Genomic DNA, 19444 nt, shown 5'->3' with positions numbered 1-19444 from the left:
TTTTATGTTATCTTAGGAGTATTGGCTTCTTCCTTTCTAAGCAGCCTTGCATTGATAAGGTAAAAAATTTGTACCAAAACATCTCTGAGAGACAGAATCCTTCTCCAGATGGCTGGACATTTACAGGCTGAATGAGACACAAATAGTCAACTTGAAATTGGACACATAGAGGAACCAGACTTGTGGAGGTTCAAAGCTGTTCTTCACCATTCTTTCAGGATGTCATTTAAAGAAGAAATATGTTGCATTAAAACATGGTTGGGTGGACAAATGGCTGGTTGGTTGGTTGGTTGGTTGGTTGGTTGGTTGGTTGGATGAATCAAACAAACAGACGATTTTTGGCTTAGGAAGTTCTTTAATCTGAGAACAGTTAAAAACTACATTCTGAACTCTGGTTTGTAACTAATTCTCTAGAAGCTACAGAAAGAATACTACAGATATATGAACCCCCCTTAAATTCATACAGCCCTGCCTATCAAATACATGTAGTCCCACCCCTTAGGTAGCTCTACCTCCACAGAGGGACATACAGATTTGAGCTACATCACATCTACTGAGGAACTGTCTGGGGTAAACAACTACAGGTGTTCTCTAACTCTGAGGACTTCACAACAGACATCTTGCAGGGTAACCATGTGAGGTTCCTCTGATGACTCCTCTGTCCTGAATGTCTATTGATCTTTAGGTGGAGAACTGGGCAGTTGATGCCATCGGCCATCTTTGTAATTTAGGCCTCAGTTGGAGACTCATCGTCATCTCCGTAGACCACGCCCTTCAGGTAGGCCCGTTTAAAGTCTTCAAACACCATGTCGTCAGGTTCACTGCAAAGGACAGAGAGAAAGCTGGAGAGACATGCGACAGCCTCACAACATGACTAAATATAAAGTTTTATTTGTTTTCTCTGATTTTTAAAGTTTGAAGACTGAATTGTCGTGATCAAGCAGACAATCTTACCTGTCCTTTGCTGCAGGTCAGAAGCAGCAGAAGAAGAACGAAAGGGGATGTGAATAGTCAATCTGAGGCAATCAGTGAAATAACCTTTACTTTGAAACAATCAGTCCAGTTTGGCTACACTGATCTGGTAGGCGGAGCTACATACATCTGAGGGTGGGGCTATGGAGGGGATGTTAAGCATTTCAAGTCTTTACCTGGTTCTGATTTTGGATTCATCAGTTTGAAGGGAACCTCCACAGAAACCTCACTGTGACACAAACAGAGCTGTGAGCCCACAGATCATAGAAGACACACACACACTAACGGTGTCGAGGCCTGTACGTACCTGGACCCCACCGTCCTGTTGGTGAGCAGCAGTAGACGGAGCAGAGACACAGTCAGTCACATTCATCTACAACTGCAGATGATTTGCTGCTGAATGTCTCCAAACATAAAAACAATCTGAAAGCAGAGGTTAACTCACCCAGAGGCTATCATCTTCAGTACCACCTTGTAGGAAATCAGCATCCCCTGGACCTCCTTCAGCACCTCCTGCTTCACACTGAGACACAGAGACAACACTCAGAACTCCTCCTTGGTTCTTCAGCACCGCACCTCCAGAGTGAACCGTGACGCCGTGTCCCTACATGCTGGACGAAGCCAGGTTGGTGTCTTCATGTTTGAGTCGTCCATCCAGAGCGATTCCTCTGCGGTCCTTGTTGTACGCCAGCAGAGGGTACAGAGTGTACTCCTTCTTCAGTGTGGTACCAGAGGGAACCGAATCCCTGGGACATGGATCAGAACCTCATGAACAACACACCTCCTACAGATAACCAGTAAGTCAGAACTTTCACCAGACACCAGGACACAAACACTCACTCAGTCTCTTCTTTGGCCACAGATTTCACATATTTGTCGTTGGAGTACAGCACCACATTGGTCACCTGCTCAACTGATCACAGTCAAGAAGAAATAATGATAAGAACAGACAGGAAATGACAACTTCATATACAGGTATCCATATATACCTGGTACATGTTCAGGAGCAACAGTTGCAGTAACGTTCAGAGATACATCCATGACACAATCGTGTCATAGCAGGTTCCCTTGCTCATAAGTTTCCTCTGAGAATCTAATAAAGTCGTGATCATACAGAGATACTGAGTAGAAACTCATTAGTTCAATCACAGGACAGGTGAGTTCAGATGGGTGGAAATAAGGACAGGTGTGCATAAAACTACATAAAGCAAAGTTGTATAAATGTGAAGACAAGTGTGTCGAGGTTAGCCCATGTGTATAAAAGACTGGACAGGAATATAAAGCTGAACACAGGTGTGTAAAGGTGAGGATTGGTTGTGTATAAAGACAAACTGTATAAAGGTGGGAACAGGTGTACAATTGGGGAGACAGGTGTGTGCACTGGTAAGCAAAGTTGCATAAAGTTAAGGTGTGTACAGGTTAGCCCAGGTTAGCTGAGCACAGGTTTGTAAAGGTGTGGAAGATGTTTGGATGTGGAGGAAGAGGATCTCACCTGACAAACTGATGTCTTTGATGTTCCTGCTGGAGGAGTTGGTGATTTCAACGTTGGCTTTGACTGGCTCACCGTGGTAAAACGTCTGCAGACAAAGAGACATGATTATTGTGTCTATAAACTTTAAAATGTGATGATATCCTCTGGACACCTCATTACAAAGATGTCCCACTGGTTTGAAAACCTCTGAAGACACTGAACGCAACTTCCTTCTTCACAAAATGCAAACTAAAATGGAGTGCCGTCAGATTTCAGTGGTTGGAAGATTTTGCTTTAGTCTTTGGCTAAAGACCACGAGTCATTTCTCCTGCTAACGCTAGATTAGCATTTTTGTTTGTTTGTTTTATTTACCCAGAAGGCCCTGCACTGTTGTCTACTTCCTTATTTCAGAGCTGGTCTGCTTAACATTCACATATGCATTCAAACTGCACCAGAGTTCACTTCAACTGAACCCAGACTGAGGTTTGTAGGCGGACCAGAGTTAGCTATTTTGCTCTGTATCAGAGTTTGATTACGTATTCATTCATGACTAGCCCTTCTGTTTTGAATGAACTTTAGCCTGCACCATGGATATTTGCCTCACATCGACTGATCCCAGAACGGGATCAACTGACCTCTTTGGGAAGGGTGAGCTTGACATGTAGAGGTTTTTCAGACATCAAGAACTCAAAGGTCATGTCTGCGAATGGAGCCACTTCAGTGTTCTCTGGACTGAACTGGATCTTTCGGATGGTGAGACGAACTGAGCTCCTGCAGAGAAAGATAAGAAGCACATGATGCAACACTGATGGAGTGAATCCAGGTCTGGTAAACACACTCACTGTTTATCGATCTTCTCGTCCTGATTCTCCCCACAGAACGCCTTCACCTCGAACTCCACTGCACATTTCTGCCCAACACAAACACACAACAGGAGAGGTCAAACATCAGGAGGAACAGAGATGAAGATATGGATGATATCAGGGAGGATCTGTTACCTTTCCCACGTCATTCGGACCGGGCTGCAGACTGACAGAACACGGCAGGTTGTCTGGAAACTGAAAAGGTTTTATTGTACATGACTTCAACTGTCAGCAACAATTCAGCTGATTGATGTTTGAAAATGTTTCATGATTTAAAGAAGAAGCATCATAATCTCAGCTCGGTGTCAGATGTGATTGTTGGTCTGACCTAAACTCTTGCTGAGACCTCAGACCAGGATAAAATTTCAATCCCTGACTTGCTGGATTTCTGTCCTTATCCCAGTCTTTATCTTCCCTCTGTCTATAGTCAGATTTGAGTCCAAAATTTGACTTTTGTCCTAATTTAGACTTCAATACTTGGTCAAACCCAACTTAGGTCTTACAACAGACACTTATCCTCTGCCTGCTTCAGAACAATGTCTGGTGTAAGGCCAGAAGTTACCCTGGACAGACCTCAGTCTTCATGTAGCGCCTGACTTCAACCCTCACCTCGAAGAAGAAAGGGTAGGCGTTGTCTCCTAGTTTGTGCAGAAGCTTCTGCTGGATCCTGGTGTGGGTCAGCTTCTCTTTGTCCTGCAACTCTGGGTAAACCTGCCGGGTCACAATGAACAGGTCCCTCCTGAAGGCTACGCCCATCACATCCATATCCTGGCGACCGTATCGAAATGTGCATGAGAGCATCACGTAAACTGGCAGAGACAGAAAACAACGAGGTTTAATGGAGACTGAGGTTCCCAAACATGATTTCTGAGAAGTGAGAGGATTAAAGCTCACCTTTCTTTCCTTTCAGCTGTACTGGGTCGATCACAATCACGCCATCTGTGAGATGAGAAACAGGAGGAGCCCATTTCACACAATGCAGTGGTCCACACTGGGCTTATGTAGAAAAGACTCAGCACCAACAACAAGCCATGTTGTTGGTCCCTTTGGTGTGGTTGTTTACACTTTTCAGGATTTCTGGGCAAAGTGTTTTCAGTAAAGAACCAAAAATCCTTTCTATACAGAGAAGAATCTTGGTGAGGTCATATTCTCCATCTCTGATGATGGAAGTTGATTGTTTTTTTTTTCCTGCACAGGAACCTTCACAAAGACAAAAAACTCCCAACCAATCAGGAACATCTAACGGTCAAGTTTGAACTCACCGACTGGATCCACAAAGTCAGAGTGATCCACAAAGTCTCTCTTTGCCATGTAGACGGCCACCTGTCAGACAAAACAGAGGGACACACATCAAGATGGCTGCTTGTTCAAGATGACTTTACCTGCAGATGGATGGATGGGTTTTCTCAGCAGAACTTACCGACTTGTCTCTGGATACCTTCTTGAAGACAACGTGTTTCGGACTCATCCTGACCAATGGGTCTCAAACTGAAACAGAAATATTCAATCAAGCAAACAGCCCTGTGGAGAGCTGCCTGCTAGAGTCTTCAGAGAAACAAATCTGTTGAGAAGCAAGATCCACAGAGACTTTACCGTTTACACAGAATCAGGATCCAAAGATATACTACTCTACAGACAGCTAGGCTCAAGCACTCCATGAGATCTCAGGATCTACAAAGAGTTTACAATCCAGAGATCCAAGGATCTGCAGCAGGGCATCAAAGTCCAGAGATACTATCCTACAACCCTTGGATGCATCTCTTCTCCAACATGGCTGAAGGAAGTGAACCATTTATTACCAGGCCTCTGCAGAACTTAGTAAGATGCTGATGAATGAATTGAGCTATTTGATTGAAGTGTGTTGAACCAGGGAAAGAGCTAAAACATGGAGGATACCGAATAAGAGCCACTGAGACTTTACAGTCCACACAGAATCAGAATTAAAAGATATTCTACACTCTACTCATAGCTAACATCCAAATATCCCACGATCTACTGAGACCCCAGAATCCCATCCAAAGAGATCCAAGGATCCATAGCAGGGGTGTCTATGAGAGCTACCATCCTGTAACATTTAACTGTGTCCCTTCTCCAACACGGCTGAGCTGAACGGTCTGTTACCAGGCGTCTGCAGAACTCAGTAACATTTGGTAAAAGTGTTCTGGGGAAGGGATGAATGTAAAGGTTTCAGGGTTGTAGCTCTAGAGGATTGGATTTGGGCAGACAGGACACATAAACACTCCATAAATCAGACTCTTCGTCCCGCAGCTCCTCCCACCCTAGTGATGACACCAGAAAGCAGTAAAGGTGACAAAATCCAATTTGACCCCGCCCTATTACAGTATGAATATTCATACAGAAGTCGATCCACACAGGAGTTGTGCAGCCATGTTCCCTCTAGGGGGCAGTATTGTCATGTTGCACTGCATCCTGCAGGCTGTTTTCCTCGGTTGTTTTGAGACCAACATCCTGATCTACCAAGCATTCACAAAGTGTCTTATTTTCAAAATGGAAGTGACCACACCCACAACCTGGAGCAGATTCAGGTGAATTCCTCCAAATAGTTAAAAATGTGACAACCTAAAAAAGACAGAAACTCTGGAACCTGACAGGAAAATAAAGCTTTTTGTGTCCAGGTCTTATTTTCCTTCTTAGCCAAACCTGAGGTTGAGTTTCCATGGAAACTCTTAAGACGGCTGAACTAATGCCTGGGAACAGGAACTCACCTGAAGCAGCAGCTGAGAAGAGGATGAAGAAAGGATGGAGTCGACTGTAGATGAAGAAGCTTGTTTAGCAGCTGATCACATGTATTTATAATCTCTACACTCAGCGTGGTCAGCATGCTGATCATTACTCTGTAATCCTGCAGGCAGAGCTGCAGCGTCCGTCTACAGCTCTGTTTACTGCATCCTACGTGCACGCTCACACCAGCTCTAAGGAAACTCCACATGCAAACTACAAACACTGACAAGTTAAACTGAACTGCAGTTGGTTTCCAGGGTTTCTGGGGAATTTTATTCTGCTGTAAATGATAGGAGGAACTTCAGAGCTGATCAGAGCTCCATCTGTTGAAGTTATCGCAACATTTTTATTATGAAACTGAGGCCCAGAACTTCAGCTTCATTATCGGCTCCATCCCTGTGACTTCCTGTTTTAAGATGAAATGATGCTCTCCAGTTCTCTTTACGCTGCTATTTTCCTTCTATTGATCGCCATTTTACTATCTGCTGTTATGCTTGCTGTTTTTTCTAAGAGTCACCATTTTGATTTGTTTTTGCTTTGACTTGCCTGCTTAAAAAGATTTGAAGAACATATTTTTATAAATGTTGAATCTTGTCCAGGCATGTAGTCCACTATGATTCCACTAATTTTCATGTCAGAAAACTGGGGGGAAAAAAATCATAAAAATGTATGAAAGAAGGGAAGCAAATTCATTGCAGCTGACAAAATGGGGAAAGAAAATCTCAGAAAAGATCTAAGGCTGACTTTGCTCCATTTGTAACTTATAACAACACAGGACTACAAAATAAACCCCCAGAAGTCATTGTGACATTCAGGTAAACATTTTTAACTAAAACGCACCAGGATGCTTTAAACCAGCAAGTCAAACAGCGACGGTGTGAATGGAAGCAGCTGAAAGTCTCATATTTTTATCCAGGTTTACTTTTAAATCAGCAGCTTCAGAATGGATGAAGTCTCTCACTGGGTGTGAGTAATCTTAATTTTGGCCCTAATATTGCACCATACAGCATCACTAACACCATTTATAAAAGTCGTGCCATCTGGATCGTTCATTTTTTGTGTTTGGTGAAATAAAGAGGAGTTCCTGAAGCTGTTCATTCATCAGGATGAAGGTTTGAACTGGAACCAGGAGGGAAAATAATACATTTAAAAAGTTGAGTTTTTAGGTAATTATGCAAGATTTCTCTGATTAAGTTAAATCTGAATTTTTTAATTTGCAATTTCAACATGTTAATTTTTTTTTTTGAGAAACTTGAAGAGAAAAGATTCTCTGAGAAGTTGGAGATAATTCTCGGTGAATCCAGTCTTAATTTGAAGCCTTAGCTGCTCTGAGCTTCATGCTTCTGCTTCATTCAACCTTTAACATGAGTTCATGTCGGATCAGAACCAGAACCGGTTCTGTGAGCTTCTGCTACGATCAGAGCAGGATCGTGTTTATAACATGTTGACACGCGTGATGAGGACGAGTCTGTGCTGAGCTGATGAGCTGAGACAGAGTCAGCAGTCTGAGTGCTGACAGCAGCTAAACTCACACACACACACACACACACACACCTTCAGCTCTATCTGGACTGAACCAAAGCAGAACCATCCGCCTCACTAGAACCGGGCTTCAGGCCTCAGGCATCCTGTGAAAGATGCTACAGATCTACAGAGTTAGATGAATCCTCTGCAGAGATTCAGATGTTAGTCATGTTCATGTTCTGATCCGAGCCAACGGACCCGACCGCGGTTCTGCAGTTTGAGCTTCCTGACAGTCAGTCAGGCGGCTATTTATACCACCAATGTTAGAAATGATTGGTGGAAAGTAGTTTGTAATTATCATTTAAATAAAAAAGTAATGAGAAAATGTGTTATTCATTTAGTTGTTGAATAATTCTGCACATATATTCTCCTAATAAACCTTCAATTTTACCTTCTGAAACATTCATGTTTGAGGCTCCTTAACTGATGAATAAAAACTGGGGAAAGAAACTGAAACCAATCAGAAGCTTCATGACTTTTCAACCAATCAGAAGCCCACACAGTAAGGCGGCCAGAGAGGCTCCCAGAGCCGGCGCCGGGTTCCCGGACCGTCAACCCGACCCGGCAGGACCCAGCAGAAGACCTGAGGATTGGTAGAAATCAGAACATCTTGAGCAGTGAGCGCCTGAACACCTGAAGGTTTGTGTCTCTGCAGAGCTACAGCAGAGGCAACGTGAGCTGGAAACATGGTTTCTTTTTCCCAGTGGTCAGTAAACGCAGCGTGAGCTGGAAACATGGTTTCTTTTTCCCAGTGGTCAGTAAACGCAACGTGAGCTGGAAACATGGTTTATTTTTCCCAGTGGTCAGTAAACGCAACGTGAGCTGGAAACATGGTTTATTTTTCCCAGTGGTCAGTAAACGCAACGTGAGCAACTCGTTTCAGGAGGTTTGGGTTTAATGTCTCCCAGCAAACTGAAAACAGAAACAAGCAGAAAAACTACAGACTGATTAGTGTTTATGGATCTGAAACCTGATCAGGCCGTTTCCATGGCAACGTTTCAGCGGCTGCTTCTGAAGGAACCGGCAGCTTTCCCAGCATCGCTCCGGGAACGCTCAGAGGCACTTCAGCAGCTGTGTGTGTGTGTGTGTGTGTGTGTATCAAACAGGCCAACATTCACTCTCAGAGTCTTTAATCTTCATCTGTTTGGTGTGAAGAACTTCCTGTTTCAAACAACACGTCTCCTCCTCTTCCTCAGCCTTCATCAGCTGTCCATTCAACCGTCAACCAGCAGGTGGCGCTCAGAGCCCGCTCTTCTTCTGTCACAGTTAAAACAACTGAACATTAAAAGCTCCTCAGCAGCTTCATTAGGAGTCCAGAGCGCCGGCCGTGTTGGCTCCGCCCCCTTCTGGGCTCCGGCCAATCACATGTCAGACCACAGGATGGCTCTGCTGCCCTTCTCCACGCTGGCGACGTACGTTCCCGACGGCGACCAGGACACAGAGTTGATGGCCGAGCTGCGGGGCGATGACATCGTCAGCGTGAACAACAGGTGGTCTGATCCAGCAGAACTCGGTCCGGTCCAGTTCTTACCTGTGGTTTCGGTCCAGAGTCCGGTCCAGTTTCCCCGTCAGGACGTTCCAGACGTAGAGAGCGCCATCTGCTGACCCGCCGGCCACGTAGCTGCCGTCAGGACTGAGCAGAGAGAACCGGGCAGGTTAACAGCGGTTCTGTTCGTTTATCAGAACCGTTCTGACGTTCAGCTCACCTGAAGGTGACTCTGGTCCAGTCGGCTCCACATTTGAACCCCTGCGCACTGAACACACACACACACACACACACACACACACACACAGAGTCCACATCATGATGATGACTGTGATAACAGCTGTGATGAAGAGTAACTCAACTCCAAATCGAACGTCTAAACTGGTCATTAAAGGCGCCATCTTTAAGTTTCTGATGTTTTTGCTCACGTTCGTTTAATTCTGTAATATTTGGCCCAAACCAACGTGAGAAGAATCCTGATGCAGCTGAAGTTTCCCATCGAATTCAAAGATGAAAACATCCCCAGGATCTTTGTTTCCACCTGGGCGTTGGTTTCTCACCTGAAGGTCTGCCGGATGGCGTTGCTGCGCAGGTCGATGATCTTTAGCACGTCGTCTCTGGAGCAGGTCAGCAGCTCGCTGCGGTCGTGGTTCAGGTCCAGAGACGTCACCCGGCCCAGCAGCTCCATCTCCCGCACAATGCTCTCCGCCCTGACGACCAGAGCACAGGTCAGTGGGTCAGCCTGGCTCAGCCAATCAGAGGCTCAGCAGCTCATCACATGAGCACCTCTGATCAGAACCCACCTGATGTCCCAGAACCGGACCTTCTTATCGAAGTGTCCGCTCATGACGCACTGCTCCGTGCAAACGATGTCGTTACAGCTGGAGCCGGCAAAAACCGTCTTCATACCTGACAGGTGAGGACAGGTGGAGGCAGGTGAGGACAGGTGGAGGCAGGTGAGGCAACAGGTGGAGACAGGTGGAGACAGGTGAGGGGACAGGTGAGGGGACAGGTGAGGGGACAGGTGGAGACAGGTGAGGGGACAGGTGGAGACAGGTGAGGGGACAGGTGGAGACAGGTGAGGGGACAGGTGGAGACAGGTNACAGGTGAGGGGACAGGTGGAGACAGGTGAGGGGACAGGTGGAGACAGGTGAGGGGACAGGTGGAGACAGGTGAGGGGACAGGTGGAGACAGGTGTGACCGATGACGTACAGACTTTGCTGCGCAGGTCCCACAGTTTGAGCGTTCGGTCGTAGCTCCCAGACACGATGCGGGCGTTGTCCAACAGGAATCGAGCAGACAGAACCTTCCCGCTGTGACCGGTCAAGGTGTGCTGGAGGACAGGTAGAGGTCAGACAGGTGAGGACAGCTCAACACACACACCTGATGCACACTGTGAAGCTCGTTAGCAATGATGATTTAGACCAATCAGGACTCACCCTCAGTCTGTAGTCGTCCATAGTCCAGATTCGACTGGCGAAGTCGTTGGACGCAGCGAGCAGGTAGGAGCCCTGATAAAAAACGAAAACAGGTAAGCAAGAGCAGGTAACCAGGGTAACCATGGCGACAGGGACCAGCAGAAACAGACTTACAGCGCTGTCGAAGTCGATGCTGGTGATTCCTGCGTTGCTGCCGGTCAGAGCTCCTTTAGCCTCACAGCGACCTGAACACACACAGTAACGCTGCGCTGTGATTGGGCGGCAGTAAAACAGGTTCTGGTTGGTCGAATGTCAGTCAACATGACTGGCCTGCAAGAAAACCTTTGTAACCCAGACTTTGCTCATTTGATGAGCATGTGTTGGGGATGTCTCTGCTCAGGTTGTGGATTCTCTGGGGAAAACATTTGTTTTTCTCACAAACGTTTTTCTAATGCACAAACAGCAGAGCTAATTTTTCATTTAGCATTTTAGCTAAGTTTTGAAAATGTGTAAACTCTATAGCGCTAATTTACATGGTTGCTTTGTAAACTTGTTGGTTTAGCGGATTAGCATTATTAGCTTATGCTAAATTTCATATTGGTTTAACATTAGCTCCCAATAAATCCCATGTTGGTTGAGTGCTTTAGCGTTAGCAGAGCTGATGTTCGGGTTACAGCAGGAAACGGTTTTTGAACGGTAATTGAAAGACACCATCTACAGAGCCTCCGTCAGCTGCCTACGCCACTGATTACTCCTTGGTAAAGTAATCTGATTACAGTGGTGATGAAGGTCTCAGCTTGAAAACTTGAGATCAGCTCCCTCTTCCTCCTCTTCCTCCTGATGCTCCTTCCTGATTGGTCATGTTGGATCAACATCACAGGGAGGCTGCAGGTTCTGAGCTCAGCCTCTCAGTGATGTCACACCCTGTGTGATGTCACATCCTGTGTGTCAGCAGCTGCTGGGCCCATGGCTGCATGACTAGAGCATGATGGGAGCAGAGAGCGAGCTGCTGGGAGCCGGAGGCAGCAGAGGATTGTGGGAATCAGACCTTTTACAGCTCATCACTGACCTTCAGCAGGTGGGCGGGGCTTAGTGTTGAGGCGCTACTGTGTGAAGCTCACCTGCCACCACCTCCCACAGCTTCACCCTGCGGTCCATCCCCCCGGTTGCTAGGAGACGGGAGCCGGGGCTGAACCGGACGGTGTTCACCTCTCCATCGTGAGCTTCCTGTGGAGCAGAAACAGTTTTTCTTCAAACTGTAGAGAAAAAAAAAGACAAAACTTTTAAAACGAGAAGACGGCTTCAGAGATCCGAAAATAATTTCCCATTTATTCTCCACCAAAACACGCTGCACATAAAAACGGCCCTGAAGAGCTGAAGTGCTGCCATCAACCATCCCCACGGTGGAAATGGAGCAGATTTGAAAATGTTTCTTAAATCTGGGGCGTCTGGACAGAATTATTATTCAACATATCAGTGATGTTTCTCTGACTGGTCAGGATGTTAATTCAAGACATCTAAAACAGGAAAGCTGACTAATTCTTTAGCAGATATCGTAAAACAAACATACAGTAGTCATTATTTACCTTCATCTAACTATAATGTAATTTCACTAGTTAAATCTTATACCTCCATTTAAAAACAGACATATTGAATTTAATTGTGACGACTCAAAACAAAATGTGAGATATCTCAAACTTACTTTATGACTGGTCCTAATTTAACAGTTAATTTAACCCTTTAACTGCCCGCTCAACCATTTGGTTGAGCACATTTTGGGTCTCTACATCTCAACATGAGGGGTGCCTAACTTAGCTTAACCTGATTGAGCCATCTCTGCCACTTGCTTGAAGTATGATATGCTAAAGAAATTAAATAGAGGGCACTGTTTCTTTAAATTGCATTATTCTTCTTTCCCTCTCCAACCAGGAAGTCAGAAACACAAAAACTCTGTCACAAATATCGACTGGTTGTGGTAAAACTTTGAGAAGTAGGAATAGTTTTCTGGCATATGATAGTGTTATAGACCCCATTAAACAGAATTATGTTACTTTATACCACCTAAAAAACTAAATTAAAGGTCTAATAATTTTTTTAAAATATGCTCAACCAAACGGTTGAGATGTCACTTAATGGTAAAAGTAGCAAATTAAGCTAATGTAGTTGACATTTATTTTTTTGGTATAAAATCAAAAGTCATTTTCCTCTACTGGTGCAAATATGAAACAACAAGTGTTATTACAGTGTCATACACTAAGAATAATTACAACAATATCTTACAATTTTTTTTTGTGACTTTCTGAGTTGATATTAGCAAATATGGTAACATTTTAGAATAAATGTGGGGAAATTATGATTTTCACTACTACTAACTAATTTAAACTTTTCAACCACCACTATTTACAATAAATCCTTCTAAGTTGTGAGACCACGCAGTCTTCTTGCCATTTTACCAAAAAATCCTCAAGAATCTGATGGTGTTCTGAGCAATGATGACCAAGAAGAAGTTCCCTTGGAGCAGCAAAATGACAACGCAGACCCAAATCACACCTCAGACTACAACAAAAGCGCAAGAAGAATCTGGAAGCAGGAAGACATTGATGAGTTCCAGGTTCTGAATTCAAAATTTGAACCCCCTGAAGCTCTGCCCTCACCCTATCCTGCCCCTAACCCTACCCTAACCTTACCCTAACCCTCCCTAACCCCTTCAGTATTTCAAAATGTTCTTCACTAATGAGATGATTGAACACATCACACCAATTTGTACTCTGCTCAAGAGCTGGGGGATAAAATCAAGACTAGCCCTGAAGAAATACAGCATTTCCTAGCGATCCTTCTTTTTATGTGTGTTTTCAATTTCCTGTCACTGGAGGACTACTGGCACCATGAATCATGCTTTGGCCTGATTGCTGACACTGACTGAAGATAGGAAAAATTAAAATGTAATATTTCCTTGTTCGACGCAATGTTTTTCTTGGTTGAAATTAAAATCAGTGTTTTGTGGCATTTTGACAGAAATAAACTGTATCCATTACCCCAGACATTTTTTTGTTGTTTATTTCTTCATAAATTAGCATTTTATTTTAATTTATCTACTGTACTTGGTATTTTTATTAGGTCATATACAAACCTAGTGATGGTTGAAAAGTTTAAATTAGTTAGTAATAGTGAAAATTATGATTTCCCCATATTTATTCTAAAATTTTACCATATTTGTTAATATCAACTCAGAAAGTCACAAAAATTCTTTTGTAAGATAATGCCATAATTATTATTAGTGTATAACACTGTAATAACACTTCTTGTTTCATATTTGCACCAATAGAGGAAAATGACTTGATTTTATACTAAAGAAATAAATGTCAACTACATTAGCTTAATTTGGTACATTTATTATTAACTTACATCTCAATATTTCCAAAACCACAGGGTCTGTTGAAAAAAAATATTGATTGTGTTTATGGATCACCCTAGGGTAAAAGAAATGCAAATAAAAAAATTTTCACAAGTTTTTTTCTAGGTGCGGCAGTTAAAGGAAAAAATATTCCAGATGGTAATTAGTTGTAGATATCTAAAGCTTTGGTAAATCTGAGGTCAGGATGTAATTAGAGATATCTTAGCCAACTGAAAAGTGTCTAGTCATGAACCAATTTCAAATATCTGAATATAAATGTGGTGAAGACGATTTTATGTTAAAACAGCTTGTCATAGAGGACAGGTCCGAGCACACAGCCTTGGGGAGCACCAGCTGGGGCGGTCAGGCTGTTGATGAGGACTTGATGCTTTTTATGTTTGCTTTTTGTTGCCTCAGTGACCATCAGGTTGATCAGAACCAGAACTTCCAGTGAGGAAGTCCGGCCATCTGATTGGTTCCTGACGGCGGTGGAAGAAACTCACAAAGACGTGCAGCGCCGTGGTCGGCACCCGGACCTCCGCGCAGCCTCCCGACGGCGGCTCGGTGGTTTCCGGAGATGTGCCGAAGGAGTTCGCCGACCGACGCCTGCTGAGGAGGAGAGGCACAGCGTCATCAACCAAGCATGCTCAGACCAGCTGGAGCTACGCTGACTGGGACCTACCCAAAGATGTTGGAGATGGAGTCGAGGAGCCCGCCCTGAGGCTGCTGGGACGTTTTCCTGCTGAACACAAACAGAACCAGAACCGTCAGCCAGGAGCTGCCATGTTTCTTTACCCGTCAGGTTTACGATTCGCCACCAGGGGGCGCCGATTCGTGTTTCTACTGGTTGATGATCACTAGCTAATCGACCAACGGCGCAAACGTTCAGACGATCACTTATTAATAATAATCATAATAAATCTGAAATCATGGAACCGACTCATCGGGTGATGTGGGAAACGGCTGCGTGTTTTTTGGTGTTGATGTTCCTGAACGTAATCTCTGCTCTGTCGGAGCTGTTGTGAGCCGGTTGCCATGGCAACGAGTCTGCGTGTGGAGTGTAAAAAAAAGAAAGAAGAATTTTAGTGGTTTTGATTTGTTTATTTATTACCTTTGCTGTGGCGCACTGCATTTCTAAAAGTTCAATATAAAAATAAAACCTGGACCAATTGTCTTATTTGTTTGTAGACCATCGCAATGTTCATAATTCTACAGTTTACAAGAATTAATTTGTCCAGTATAAAACAACATTTGTTTAGTCAACCTGAAAGAACTGACCAACCTTTATAGATTTATATCTAGGATTAACACATATTTACCTATCAAAACATTAGCAGTTCTCTCAGCGTTAATTTAATCCACATTTTACAGAAATCAGACAGGAAATAATGGCGCTATGAACATTTTTGTAATAATCTGCACTCTTTTAGTTGAATGCAGTATTTATTTCCACTTTGGCTTTATGTTTAGTTTTTAATCAAGTACGTTTCTTATTAATGGAGACTGAGAATCCATTTTGTTTTTGTTTTTGGTTGTTTTGTTTAGTTTATCAGTTCCAGTGTTATGTGTTCTTTTGAAAATAAAATGTATGTATCTATGGCAGAAAATAGATATATTCATTTCCATTAAATCAGTGTCAAAAAGTCTTGAGACAATATTATCATTTATCGCAATAATTTTTAGACAATTAATCGGTCAGCAAAATTTGTTATCGTGACAGGGCTAATCATACGTCAGAACAGTCTGGTTTAGTGGATACGACTTCATGCACAGTAATGGCGCCTACAGCAGCTACCTACAGCAGCTAGCTACAGCAGCTAGCTACAGCGGCTAGCTACAGGGGCTAACAGGCGCGGCCCTATCCCGTAATGTTTGTGACGTGGGAGCCGTAGAATGCTTGAATCTCACCTCGCCGTCCTGCTGATTGGTCGGTTTGGTGACGTTTCTCCGGCTCCCTTCCCTCCGTCCTCAGCCAGTACCTCAATGTCGTCGTCCCTGCGGGGAAACACAGACCCGGGTTTATCACCAGAACCCGACCTGGACCAGATCAGGGTCTACTCAGACACGAAGTGAAGGTAACTGACTGTTCGATTGGCAGCGGCTCCTTGGCGGCGTCCGCCAGGTCCTTCTGCAGTTTGGCCTGTCGACGCCTGGAACACAAACAGCCGCCGTCACATCAGCGCTCAAAGGCCCCGCCCCACCGCCCGCTGACGCCCCGCCCACCTGGTGTCCTTCTCGTTCTCGGCGTTAAGCCGGTTGGCCTCCAGGGCCTTCTCGGCCATCCAGCGGGACACCAGCTCCTGGTTGTCCTCCGACGTCTTCCTCAGCTTCTCCTCCAGGGCGGAGAAGGTGATCTGCAGCGCGTCGTACTCGTCCTTCAGCGTCTGATTGGCCATTTCCAGCTCCTGCACAGAAACAGGAAGTTACCGCGGTCACATGGTCGGGTGGTGAAGTCATAAAGCCGTCGCTGTCTCAGTGAAGAAGGTCTCAGCTTGAAAACTTGAGATCAGCTCCCTCTTTCTCCTCTTCCTCCTGATGCTCCTTCCTGATTGGTCATGTTGGATCAACATCACAGGGAGGCTGCAGGTTCTGAGCTCAGCCTCTCAGTGATGTCACACCCTGTGTGATGTCACATCCTGTGTGTCAGCAGCTGCTGGGCCCATGGCTGCATGGCTAGAGCATGATGGGAGCAGAGAGCGAGCTGCTGGGAGCCGGAGGCAGCAGAGGATTGTGGGAATCAGACCTTTTACAGCTCATCACTGACCTTCAGCAGGTGGGTGGGGCTTAATTTGAAATTTGGGCTTTTATTTTGTAACCACTTCCTTCTGGAGATGAAACTTCTCATCTGAACCCACACAAGGAAGTAACAAACCAATACGACTTAAAGTGTCGATTTTACAACTTGGAGCTTCTGATTAGCATCTCGGAAGCACAAACAACAACTGACCTTTGACCTCGAATCACAGAGGAGTTAAAAAAGAGGCTTAATAGACGAAGAGCAGAGAAAGAATGAGGATGAATTTGTTGAAAAACTAATATGATCGGCTTTAGATACATTTACAACATTAGTGACAGCAGGAGCTAACGCCAACATTTTATTTAAATTTATAAAACCTGAACACTCTACAGTACTTTTACATCTGAAATAAATATTTATGAAATTGAATTTATTGCTACAGCTAATTATGGATCCCTTTAAAGGGGAGAGGCAAAACAGGTGGATTAGCAGCGCTAGCTAACATATGATGATGTCATCCAGGAAGTGTTGATGTGGAATATCATCACTGCCTGGATGTTGAGCTCTTAACATGTCGTGACAGTCTTTAGTCAGAAGCGTCTTGAAATATGTTGCAATACTGACTGCTACTGGAGATTCTTCATCAACAGATTAATCATCTCCATGGAGTTGTACCTGCAGGCTGTTCCTTAGATCCCGGCAGTCTCCCTCCAGGCTGGCGATCTGCTGCTGGTATTCCAACATCCTGGAAGGGGAGAACCAATCAGCTGCTTCAGGTGATCAGACTCATCAGTGTGTGTGTGTGTGTGTGTGTGTGTGTGTGTGTGTGTGTGAGAAAGACTCACCTGGCCTCGTTGCTCTGGATCTCTCGATCCTTTTGCTGGATTTGGTTGTTGAGTTCGATCACAGTCTGAGCCAGCTGCAGGACACAGGAAGGTTACTGACTCCGCCCACTTTCAGAAGCACTTCCTGTTTTAAACACTTGACCCCGAGCATCCAGCTACAGGTGTGTCCTGAAGGAGACAGACTGACTCCGCCCAGCATGGCCGCTGCTACAGGCGCAGCAGAAAGGAGAACAGACGCTGCTGCGTGAGGGGAAGTGAGAACCTGAACTGGTTTCCAGTGACGGCTTTACAGGAAGTAAACTGGAGCTGAGAGCTGCAGCGCCTGCAGTAGCCTGAGGGGGGCGCCGTCTCCAACAGAGACCCTGATGGACCAGAAACACCTGCAGAGGAGCAGGGACGCCCCACAGCTCCTGAATGCCACACGGACTCAGGAGGACAGGCGACATCACTTCCTGTGACTCACCTCGCCTCGTTTCTTGTGCAGCTCGGTCAGCTCCTCCTGGTGGCGAATCCTCATCTGGGACATTTCCTGGTGCAAAGAGTCGCTGCGCGATGCGTCCAGGGAGCTGGACAGGGACGGGGGACAGAGACAGAGAGGAAACATGGGGACAGAGGATGAGGACAACCAAGAAATGATGAGGACAAAAGAAAAACAGGAAACAGAAACAACGTTTAGAGGACCGGATGTCTCAGGCTGGACTCAGCTCCAGGGTGTCTCACCTGGCCTCATGTCCTCTCTGAACGTCATACTTCTCTATCTGGTATCTCTCAGTGAGGACGGCCTGCAGGTCAGACTTCTCCAAGAGACGATTGTCTGAAAGACAAACAGCTTTAACCCCTCACTCCATCCTCAGAGTGGGACACAGTGTGTCCTCAGAGTGTCCTGACTCACACTGCTGGACGATCTCCTCGAAGGTGTGTCTCTGAACTCTGTCCCTGAGCTTCAGCTGGTCTGAGATGTGTCTCTTCCAGCTGCAGTCGGCCCGCCGCTCCGCCATCACCACCTGGAAGAGCGGCAGCAGTCAGCGGGACGGAGACACAGAGACACACCAGGACAGACAGAAGGACGAGCAGACAGCTCTGTTTGGATCAGAATCAGAACCGTATTCTGTTTGTAGCAACAGAACCCGGTTCTGATCCATTTAAACCTGCAGTAGAAACCAGTTTCTCTCCTGAGGACAGAGTGAGCCCTCCGTGCACACATCCACCTCTCTGCTCATGAATCAGCTGTTTCATCCCTGATGCAATCAGGTTACCATGACAACATAATCAGATCGGTTAATGATCCTGAACTGGACCAGGATTTAACTAGATAGCCGCGGTCCGGATATCAAACCTGCTCCAGAGCTGATTATATCCAAACAGAAACTTAGATCAGCGTTCCTGAGTGGAAACTACGGAGGCCGAGAGGTTCTGTGCTCATTAAAAGATTCACATAAACATGTTTACAACGGAAGGAACACGTGTTAATCAGGTGGAACTCAAGTGACCAGCGGAAACCAAAACAGAACCAGAACCAGTAGCAGGTTACCTGTAATCAGCGTCTAACGCGCTGTTGGTAGAGTCAGGTGGGCCGAACCGGTTTGTTCCGGTCAGGTAGAAACAACAGCAGAACCGCAGCTCGGTTCGGACCTGATTTCCGATAGATTCCCAGTTAAATCAAAGTCAATTGTGGGTGAATCACAGTGACTCAACACGTTAGCATCTTGCTAGCTACTGAGCTCCGCGCGCTCCGAAAGGAACAACTGTGACACTCACGGGTGCACGCGCGTCCTGACGCGAGGCTGGGATCCCTGTGATCTCCCCGGTCACGTCACTGCGGTCCAATCACGGTACTACTCGTTTAACGTTTATTTCCCGAACCAAAACCAAAACCAACAGCTGCCGCTGCTGCGCCATTTTGGCTCCGACCGAGACTTCCGGGAGAGGCGCAGCGTGATGACGTCAGAAAGCGTCAAGCAGACCGACTTCCTCGACCCGACTTGTTGCAA

The 19444-nt window shown here is 45.4% G+C and overlaps 2 protein-coding genes and 1 long non-coding RNA gene across 8 annotated transcripts; 1 reads left to right on the top strand and 2 right to left on the bottom strand.

Annotated features, from left to right (window-relative positions):
- Positions 1 to 335: 335 nt before the first annotated feature.
- On the bottom strand, positions 336 to 6376 carry LOC103152962 (S-arrestin-like). Of its 2 annotated transcripts, none has more exons than XM_007573682.2 (16): positions 6033 to 6376; positions 4727 to 4794; positions 4569 to 4629; positions 4201 to 4245; positions 3916 to 4115; positions 3442 to 3501; positions 3286 to 3353; positions 3079 to 3214; positions 2465 to 2549; positions 1813 to 1885; positions 1581 to 1718; positions 1418 to 1495; positions 1280 to 1294; positions 1149 to 1201; positions 955 to 964; positions 336 to 821 (listed from the first exon to the last, which is right to left on the bottom strand). In XM_007573682.2, exons 2-16 carry the CDS (start codon positions 4772 to 4774, stop codon positions 728 to 730), a joined length of 1164 nt encoding a protein of 387 aa, XP_007573744.1. In that variant the 5' UTR covers positions 4775 to 4794; positions 6033 to 6376; the 3' UTR covers positions 336 to 727. The 2 variants fall into 2 exon arrangements, with proteins under 2 accessions (XP_007573744.1, XP_016517056.1); XM_016661570.1 differs by having other exon boundaries at positions 4727 to 4803; positions 6039 to 6373.
- A 2070-nt stretch (positions 6377 to 8446) lies between these two features.
- Positions 8447 to 19397, bottom strand: atg16l1 (ATG16 autophagy related 16-like 1 (S. cerevisiae)). Of its 5 annotated transcripts, XM_007573675.2 has the most exons (21): positions 19212 to 19397; positions 18985 to 19085; positions 18346 to 18457; positions 18174 to 18267; positions 17917 to 18019; positions 17454 to 17527; positions 17284 to 17353; positions 16095 to 16276; positions 15956 to 16021; positions 15780 to 15866; positions 14554 to 14613; positions 14375 to 14480; positions 11599 to 11704; positions 10652 to 10722; positions 10499 to 10570; positions 10272 to 10392; positions 9862 to 9967; positions 9619 to 9768; positions 9279 to 9326; positions 9104 to 9205; positions 8447 to 9027 (listed from the first exon to the last, which is right to left on the bottom strand). In XM_007573675.2, the coding sequence occupies exons 3-21, from the start codon at positions 18449 to 18451 to the stop codon at positions 8934 to 8936; spliced, it is 1818 nt and encodes a 605-aa protein (XP_007573737.1). In that variant the 5' UTR covers positions 18452 to 18457; positions 18985 to 19085; positions 19212 to 19397; the 3' UTR covers positions 8447 to 8933. The 5 variants fall into 5 exon arrangements, with proteins under 5 accessions (XP_007573737.1, XP_007573738.1, XP_016517121.1 ...); XM_007573676.2 differs by lacking the exon at positions 18985 to 19085; XM_016661635.1 differs by lacking the exon at positions 18985 to 19085 and having other exon boundaries at positions 14375 to 14477.
- Positions 10729 to 16834, top strand: LOC107833156 (uncharacterized). The gene is made up of 2 exons (XR_001658871.1): positions 10729 to 11555; positions 16645 to 16834. It is a non-coding gene; the product is annotated as an uncharacterized LOC107833156 (long non-coding RNA).
- Positions 19398 to 19444: the final 47 nt, after the last annotated feature.

The sequence above is a fragment of the Poecilia formosa genome, unplaced genomic scaffold (genome assembly GCF_000485575.1).
Source record: "Poecilia formosa unplaced genomic scaffold, Poecilia_formosa-5.1.2 Scaffold337, whole genome shotgun sequence".
Lineage (NCBI taxonomy): Eukaryota > Metazoa > Chordata > Actinopteri > Cyprinodontiformes > Poeciliidae > Poecilia > Poecilia formosa.
The sequence above is the reverse complement of the archived record's forward strand: the minus strand, read 5'-3'. Positions and strand labels throughout refer to the sequence as shown.

Coding starts and splice junctions, on each gene's coding strand:
- atg16l1 (XM_007573675.2), bottom strand. CDS start 18,451: ATGGCGGAGCGGCGGGCCGACTGCAGCTGGAAGAGACACATCTCAGAC. Junction 15,867..15,955: donor GAGCCGCTGCCAATCGAACA/GTCAGTTACCTT, acceptor GTTTCCCCGCAG/GGACGACGACATTGAGGTAC. Junction 9,028..9,103: donor ACTCTGGACCGAAACCACAG/GTAAGAACTGGA, acceptor ATCGCCCCGCAG/CTCGGCCATCAACTCTGTGT.
- LOC103152962 (XM_007573682.2), bottom strand. CDS start 4,774: ATGAGTCCGAAACACGTTGTCTTCAAGAAGGTATCCAGAGACAAGTCG. Junction 4,116..4,200: donor ACAGCTGAAAGGAAAGAAAG/GTGAGCTTTAAT, acceptor TGTCTCTGCCAG/TTTACGTGATGCTCTCATGC. Junction 3,215..3,285: donor GACGAGAAGATCGATAAACA/GTGAGTGTGTTT, acceptor CTTTCTCTGCAG/GAGCTCAGTTCGTCTCACCA.